Raw genomic sequence first — 9,088 nt, 5'->3', positions numbered from 1 at the left:
TAGTGCTAAGAATCCTGCCCCCACCTCCAAGCCTTCCTAAGTGAAGAAGCTAAAGCAATGGGTGACTAAATATATGTAATTTGGACAAGGTCACATGACTAGTAAGTTAGGATTCAAACTTAAAAGGTGCCAAGACTCACCCTCTGGACTACTATACTGGCTCCTCTGTGCCTGACAACAGACCTGGCAATTAATACACGAAACAGCTATTAATGGAGCTCAGATTTTCACAGGACACTGAAAAACTCTGGAAAAGTTAGATTTTTTTTTTTCTATTAGGGGACAAAATGGCTGATGAGAAAAACAAAATCAGATACAGAAATTAAACTTTTTTTTCTTATACACCAAGACTCCACTTGCTCCTTAGGCAACTACATTTATTTAAAAGTTTAACATCTTGGACATACAAACATTCAGCAGTTTTATTTTTCCAGGTCTACTTCCCTCTCATGCTGACTCCAATTAGTGCTATCATTACTATACAGAAATGGCCCAAATGATGAAGCCACTGTGATAAATGTGGCTGAAAGAACTACCCATTTCACAATTCCCATCTTCATACCTCTTAGCTTGTCAGTCAGTTCTGATGCAAAAAAAGAGCCTCTGGCAAGGCAACTATTTCTCAGCCAGGCAGGCAGAGGCAGCACCGGTTCCCAGAGCCCTGGTTCTGTCAACGTACTGCAGCAAGGACTATAAAGCATCACATTTTTTTTTATCACTAGAGTTTGAGTGACATGACCTAAAAGCGTAATGTGTAGAGACACACAACAAAGATGTATTATTTCAAAATGTCTATTTAATGGCCATTCCATCAAAATCAAGCAGAATCATATTTCAAAAGTATACATATATATTATGTTAAGGTGCATTTTCAAGTTTTATTTGGGCTTCATTTCTTCTTGGATGCCTGAGGTGTTCTTGCAGATACAATTAATATAGAGTGTTCAGAGATTGATAGCTTCTCATGCATTGAAAGGCAAGATCCAAACAATACTGCCTATCTTGGATACATTAGAAATTTCAAAAGCCACGTGTAATTTCAGAAAACTTAATACCAATCATGAAAGACATTTTCAACATAAAATTTAGGCACTCTATACTTTGGAATAGCCACAAAATATTCCAACAAGAGTTAATGCACTTTGTGATTATATCTACTCAAAGATAATTCTCAATTAAAATCTACACTTATTAAATAACATTTAAAATTAGAGGCCATTACATTTTGATAATAATTACTGTGAACTATTTGCAGCATTGTTTTTTAGTTAAATAATGCCAGCTGCTTCTTCCATTAATGATGCTGGCATTCATCCTCATTGTCCTTTTTTTTTTTTTTTTTTTTACAGGAGAACTTAAAACAGTCACTGATAAGCATCTCTCTTTTTTTCTGCTAATACCTGAATAAGAATGTCCCTAACCAACCTTAAAGGTAGTCTTATATTTTCTGCTATAGTTGCTTTCTTACCATGCAGAACTATAGCAAAAAAGGCTCCTTGGAGACCTGGAAACATTAGCCAAGGAGCCATCAGTGCTTCCTCGGCTCAGCTTAGTTGCTCAATCACTTTGCGGCTAAGTACATCTACGTTCCTATAGTCTGTGCTGCTACACTGACCAGTATGGAGACAAGGAGGATAATTAAATTTGTCACTCCAAATTCCACAAGGCCAAGGCCTCCTAGACATTGTATGATTTGAGACAAAACTTGCGGATCTCTGCAGTGTGGTTTTGGGGCTTCCACCTCCTTTCTGAAGACGCAGGGGTGGGAATGATACTTGCCTACTGATATGTCATTAACTCCAGATGAACTTCCCAGACTCAAACATAATTTAGCATTGTTAGAATTCAGAGCATGGATGCTAATTGTTCCCGTTGAGAATACAGTGCTTTTGCTAGGTGGTCTGCATTTATGTAGCTATGAAAATAATTAGAAAGCCTTTCAGAATTTTTGGATTGCAGTCTGCACACTGACTCATCATAATCACCAATGACTAATGTATCAAGATCTATCCAGAGAACTGCATTTCAGACTTATTTGCCCATAAGCGGTAGAGAAGAGAGTACAATAATTTCCCATAGGAGAATTTCTTATTTCATCATGGGGATCACTGGTAAATTAATTATACTGCTAATGTTTTCTGGCGTACTTGAAGCGACAATTAGCATAAGTAAATCGTGAGTGAGATGACAGTTACTTAACATTTGTTTTTGTTCATCGGAAGAGATCTGAGGTTACTGTTAAGCCTCTGTTTGCATAGGGATGGGGAGAGAGGGGCATAAGGAGTAGTTGTTAGTCTCAGCAAATTTCATCAGAACCAGTTATCACTAGTTGATAAACATCAATGTTATATGCAAAGCAGGTAGGACTCATTCGACCTCACCAGGAGGGGACAGATGCTGGGACCATTAGGGAGATGGTTGCTGAGTGGGAAGTACATGAGAAACCCCAGCCATCTCTCCTGAGCAGAGAGCATGAGACAGTAAGAATGCAGGTGGATTTCAGTTGCGATTGCTTTTCGTCCTCTCCCAGAGCTCCATCTTCCTAGGGATATTCTACAGCATCTATCCTGTAATCAGGACCCGCGGCTCATGACAGCACAGTTAAGATTACGGTCCCTCTTTGGCGTTTTAGAATGGCCACAGCTTGCTCATGAGTAACACCTTCTAGAGTCTCGCCATTAACTGCTAAAATCTGATCACCTCGCTTCAATCGGCCGTCATCTGCAGCTGCTCCCTACAAACAAGAAATATTCCAGTTTAATCCAGGGTGAAGAAATTAACATCCAAACAATATTAATATCATGGTGTGCATATTAAAAGCATAACTTTAAAAACTACCCATTGAAGTTATTTAAATAAGTAATGTTTTTAATTTAAGAAAATTAATAAAAACATAGGATATGTTATTGGAATAGTTACTGAATAATAACCATAACATACTAGTAGAAATGTAATAATATTCGTATTTCTTTTAATATGTAGGACCTTATTTTAATATTTATTGCTAAATGGAATTTGAATGTCATGTCATATTCATAAATATGTAATACACAAATGAAGGCAGAAGTGAATCTGGTGTTAGTCTTACAGCTGATACCTTCACTATATGTATAGGGTTCCCACTGTATTATTACCTATCAGCACTGTGGTGATCTGTCAAAAATAAGTGTAGTCTCTAAAGGGGTGAGTTGTATGGTATGTGAATTATATCTCAATAAAGCTGTTTTATATATAAATACACAAAAATGTGGCATTTCTAAAATTTTGGAATATCATATTCAAAAGCTTCAATGTTATGTGTCTTTGATCATCTAAATAGGTTTCTAAACGACTACTTTCATTACACACCCAGTGCATGGCTTCTCAAAACGGCACAAAGCAAGTGAGACTTGGGCTTTTTTTCATTCTAAATCTGAGTATCTAAAAATGCCATGATATTACTAGAAATATTTTGGATAGGCAAGGAAAGAAAAGGCCTAGAGAATGATTTACAGGAGGCTTTTCCCATCTGTTGGGGTAACTGTGAAAATCCCTTGAACAGTGCCGTAAGGGTCCTCCAAATGATCCTGAATTACTGGGGATACCAGGCCCACTGGCACCCAATACCTGACTGACTCATCCACTAGCTGAGTTAAGAGGCACTAACATTCCAGAGACCCGTGCCCACTGGTGGCATGGAGGTCCTGAGGTGGTGGGTGAATTATCTAGACTGTGAAACTGTGAAAAGGGGAAAATTCCTGAATGAAGCTATAATAAAAAATACTCAAAACCAGGCCTACACCGGGGTGAGGTGGGGGGGATACCAAAATTAAATGACTTGCAACTTTATTCAAATCTTTTTTTTTTTTTAAAGAAAGTGTATTAACTGCACTAAACACAGGATTAAACAAGTAACTCTGATGAATAAAATCAGAATTACTTGGCTAAATTGACTTTGTGACATTTTACATGCTGAGGTTTAAAGGCTTCAGTAAGCATTCGATACTTGTGTCATTCATTTCAAAAGGCATGTTAAGCTCTTCAAGTTTTCATTTTCAGTAATGCAAAAGAGGGTCATTTTTCAACTTTCTAGGATCTGTAGACTATTTCAGGAGCTGTGGTGCTTGATAACTACTACTGGCCTGTATCTTCTCTCGTACATTGTTAGTGTGGCATTTGTAGACAAAGCAGGGAAGAAAAAAATATATGGTTCACAGAGAGACCTCCATCTGGTTCTGAAATGTGGCTTTCACCCACTGCTGCGTCCCAGCTTGCTCCCTTAGCCCTCCCAGTGCTGTCAGATAGGCACCGACTGGCTACTTTTCACCTGTTCTAAAGAGTAAATGTATGGCACACAGTATTGGCTCCATAATGGTGGGAGTATAATAAAATGAAACACTGGTGATGATCAAACTTCCATATGTCACAGGCTCTGAAAAACTGCTCCCTACATTTTCAGAGTTGTTGAAGTCTTCAGGTCCATGTCGTTTTGCTTATGGTAAAATCTGGCTGCTGAAGGGACTCAGACCTAAAGTTGGCTTAGATTTTTGAAGTTTCCAACCAAACACCTGAATGAGAATGGACGGTTCTGGCAGCCACTTAATCAGATTGACTTAAGTCTCGCAAATCCTATATATCCAAAGAGTCTGTGAGGCTTCCTACTTCTAGAGGGGTAAAGATCTTGATGGGCTAAGTCAATTTCTTAGTTCAGTAAGAGAATTATTAAGTTAGGCTTAGAACACCAAAAAAAGTTACATAAAAATCCATACCTGGTGGACATCTAAGATCCAACCTAAAAAGATACTTTTTTGCCTGACTGGTGGCTCAGTGGATAGAATGTCGACCTGGCGCACTGTGGTCCTAGGTTCCATACTCCGAGGTCGCTGGCTGGAGTGTGAGCTCATCTGGCTTGAGCACAGGCTCACTGGCTTGAGCATGGGATCATCAACACGATCCCAAGGTCGCTGGTTTGAGCCCAAAGGTCACTGGCCTGAAGCCCAAGGTCGCTGGCTTGAGCAAGGAGAGATCATGGCTCAGCTGGAGCTTCCCAGTCAAAACATGTATGAGAAGCAATTAATGAACAACTAAAGTGAAGCAACTATGAGTTAATGCTTCTCATCTCCCTTCCTGTTTCTCTCTTAAAAAAAAGAAACATTTTTAAGATTATATGTTCATTATTAAAAAAACATGAAAAACATATAGCTTTAGTTTTTAGATCTTTTAAAATTTCTACAGGGAAATGTTTAGCTTAGTGTCACAGTTTGTTTTAGAAAGACTTTGTTATTAAAAAACTCATCAGTTTTTTGAGTTTTTGATTCTTTTCAGAAAACTTTTAAATTTGGATATCTTGGTTTACTCCAACAAATTAAAAAAGAAAGAAAAAGTCATCAAGTGAAATTTTATAGCAAAATCTATGGAACTACCTTAGTAATAATAATAATTACTTGCATTGGATTATACTTTTTATCAAAACTGACTGAACTAAGTAGCTTATTACCTAGGGCTTTAGAATATTCTCTTTTATTTTTATTTATTTGATTGATTTATTTTTGTATTTTTCCGAAGTTGGAAACGGGGAGGCAGACAGACTCCCGCATGCGCCCAACCGGGATCCACCCGGCATGCCCACCAGGGGGCGATGCTCTGCCCATTTTGGGGCGTCGCTCTGCTGCAATCAGAGCCATTCTAGCACCTGAGGCAGAGAGGCCACAGAGCCATCCTCAGCGCCTGGGCAAACTTTGCTCCAATGGAGCCTTGGCTGCGGGAGGGGAAGAGAGAGACAGAGAGGAAGGAGAGGGGAAGGGGTGGAGAAGCAGATGGGTGCTTCTCCTGTGTGCCCTGGCCGGGAATCGAACCCGGGACTCCTGCACGCCAGGCCGACGCTCTACCACTGAGCCAACAGGCCAGGGCCAGAATATTCTCTTTTATTAATACAGAGCTTTTCATTTTCAGGTTGACTTTACAAAGTAAAGGTCCACTCCTTAAAAAGTAAAACATATCAAGGATATTCACTATTTACTACTATGTTACGACTTACACAAGTGCTTCCTAAATGAGCACTTTCAACTGGGACCTTTGAAAAGTGTGAGCTTCAGTCCTTTCATTATACCCATGACTCTTGTTCCACTGTGATTTGATAGCTGATTCTTTTTAAGAAACCCGCCAGCAACGCATGGCCACTGCACACTCCGTTGTATATTCTGGTGGTCTGACAAAGGCTGCCTGCCCTGGTCTCCAGCCCTGTGCACTGTGGACAGGTGCAGCTGTACAGTCTGCTGAACTCTGGGCCTCAGGTCAAAAGGCCTTAGAAACTAACCAGTCCTCTTTCTGAATCGCAGCTGCTGTACATAGAGTTATGAACTGAGCTGGTGATTACGTCATTCTAGAGGGGCTTTTTGGAGGCACAGGCACATCTTGCTCAAAGGTGAGGGCAAACCTTGCAGCCTTTCCATAGTCCTTATCTACATAGCTGGCTCTTTTAAAAGCAAAGTATAGTAATGCCTCCAGAGGGTGATCATCACAACTACCTATAATGGTGTCTCAGTGTCTCAGGAAGAGGAGGGTCGGCAGGGGGCTTTGTTTGCTCTGGGAATGCTCAGACTGGGGCAGCACGGGTATCTAGAATGTCTCTAAGTGGCCTTTCCCTTCCCTTTTGCCTGTCACCACGTCAACAGATAGTGTTTAGGAATAACACACCTTCTTCTTCTTCATCTTTTTTTATAACATGCCTTCTTAATAGGCATCTCAGCAAGATGGAAACAGGTGGGTACCTCTGCAGGTACCTAATGGGCCCCCCAAATGCCCAATGCCTTATGGATTAGGTCAGGGCATGGTTAGGTGGTAAGATATGCACAGGTAAAAGCACGCTTGTATTGAGTGTGTGGTATAGCTTTCTTGAAAAAGAAAGAATCTATCTTCTTTTGAAGATCTTTATTTCATTTTTTAAAGACCTTTATTTCTTAAGGAAAATAAAGCTAAAGGAGGCAATTGGATCGATTTATAAAGTGACTGTGATACAACCAATGAAAAAGAAAATTGTAATATCAATACTGAATACTTTTAAGAGATCTTCAAAATTTGTAATAAAATTAAATTCCAACTTTAAAAATCCCAATGAAGTTAAAGGTAACTTATCTAGAAACCATCTGGAGGCATGCACACTATGACTTGTGTATTAAGTAGAATGCACTGGAATATTTAATTTCTGAAAAATTGTATTATCTAGTCTTAGTCTAACTTATTGGGCTGATGCTGCAAGTACCTGGCAGAGTATTGTAAGAAAGAAACCATCTTAAGCTCAAGTATCTTGAGGTTTTTTTTGTGATGGGCAACCATTAATATTGCACTGATCCAAGGCTTGTACAAAGCTTTAGCCCGTGTGGCCCTCTTGTGTCTGCTACCTTTTCTTTTTTCTTTCTTTCTTTCTTTTTTTTTTATAGAGACAGAGAGAGAGTCAGAGAGAGGGACAGATAGGGACAGACAGGAACAGAGAGAGATGAGAAGCATCAATCATTAGTTTTTCATTGCGACACCTTAGTTGTTCATTGATTGCTTTCTCATACGTGCCTTGACCTGGGGGCACAGCAGACTGAGTAACCCCTTGCTCGAGCCAGCGACCTTGGGTCTAAGCTGGTGAGCTTTGCTCAAACCAGATGAGCCCATGCTCAAGCTGGTGACCTCGGGGTCTTGAACCTGGGTCCTCTGCATCCCAGTCCGACGCTCTATCCACTGCGCCACCGCCTGGTCAGGCATCTGCTACCTTTTCTTAAAGGAGAAAGTCAAATCTTTGTTTCATCCCACAGCAATACTTCTAGGGCCTTTTTCCAAAGAGCACAGCCCTGCTTCTGATATTGTGTAGCTGAGAGAAGACACTCTTTAAAATCTACTAGCCTTGACTTTTGTAATAGGGTCCAAAGAAAATTACATTTCTGTGACTCCACTAGTATAAAAGAACTTGTTTTTCACTAGTCTGGTGTGAATTTCCTTTAAGATTAAAATGAAATAAGCATATATGTACACATCCAAGTATAGTCCAAAATAAACCCAAGCACTTAAAAAAATCTCACCTAGGTTTAAAAAAAAAGTATGGTAAAAAAGGAAAAAAATACCTTTGCAAATATAGTCTTGACATAAATTGGCAGGTCTCCATGGGGACTTCCATAACCCCCTACAATACTAAACCCCAATCCTCCAGAGCCTTTCTCCAAAGTAATAATCTTAGGTGGAGGTGTTCTGAAAACACAATGCATGCTGTTTAATTCAAGAATAGATATTGAGAAGGAATTTCATTTTCATGGAAGAACACAGATTTGAGAGAGACTTTCACACTGCGAAACTATAAGCTCAAATCAAACTCTGAGAGCAATCTAAAAACATTTTTTAAAATTATTTTTATTTTAAAAACATTTTAAAATTTCCCAAATCATGCCAAACTAATGACCAATGATCTTCATGTTTTAGGAATTTCTCTTTCATAAAACCCAGTTTTCTACCCTGCTCACAAAAATTAGAGGATCAGGGAACGTGCAGCTACTCCAGTACTTTCAGTCTTCTGTATAGTGCATTTTCACCAATGAAATAAGAGTTGATTTTGCATCTCATTTGCATAATCAAACAACTTTCTTTGACTTGTCGTTTGCTTTTCTGATGTTCTTGTTTAATTAAAAAAAATCAAATGCTTTTTATCGCTTCATAATCATTTTGAAATATTCCCTAATTTTTGTGAGCAGTATATTTACAAATAAAGTCATGATGCTGAAATGGTCAAAGCATCTTTCCATATGCTTAGTTTTGAACTCCTGACTAACTTAACACTGAATGGAACTGTCTTTACACCCTTAAAGAATGTGCACGAAGACAGGGAGGTGGGATATCACTTTCGCTAAGCGTCTGCAGGTGGACTTGTGTCTTCAACAGGTGTTGGTGGCCTAATACCTCAGTAAAGTGCTGTTCCTTTTTCCCTGAATACCCTCACACACCTGCTCCACCACTTTCATCTTGGTGGGGACGCATTCTTCCAAAGCCACCTCATTGTGATGCTTCTCTTGGGAGAATAAGCCACACCTTCTTGGTGCTTCCTCTGCACTCGGCCCACTTTTCCATCATGGCT

At 39.5% G+C, this 9,088-nt stretch overlaps 1 protein-coding gene across 8 annotated transcripts in view; it reads right to left on the bottom strand.

Annotated features, from left to right (window-relative positions):
- Positions 1-778: 778 nt before the first annotated feature.
- PATJ (PATJ crumbs cell polarity complex component) overlaps positions 779-9,088 on the bottom strand; it is a 411,472-nt gene continuing 403,162 nt past the window's right edge. For 6 of the 8 annotated variants that reach the window (XM_066376436.1, XM_066376440.1, XM_066376441.1 and 3 more), the window contains 2 exons: positions 8,088-8,211; positions 779-2,734 (listed from right to left, as the gene is read on the bottom strand). In XM_066376436.1, the coding sequence (XP_066232533.1) occupies positions 2,588-2,734; positions 8,088-8,211 (271 nt within the window). In that variant the 3' untranslated portion in view covers positions 779-2,587. The remainder of the gene's footprint in view (positions 2,735-8,087; positions 8,212-9,088) is intronic. The other 2 variants (XM_066376442.1, XM_066376443.1) reach the window with 1 other exon arrangement.

This window comes from Saccopteryx leptura, chromosome 3 (assembly GCF_036850995.1).
Source record: "Saccopteryx leptura isolate mSacLep1 chromosome 3, mSacLep1_pri_phased_curated, whole genome shotgun sequence".
NCBI classification, from domain to species: domain Eukaryota; kingdom Metazoa; phylum Chordata; class Mammalia; order Chiroptera; family Emballonuridae; genus Saccopteryx; species Saccopteryx leptura.
This window is presented reverse-complemented; position numbering and strand designations above follow the sequence as displayed.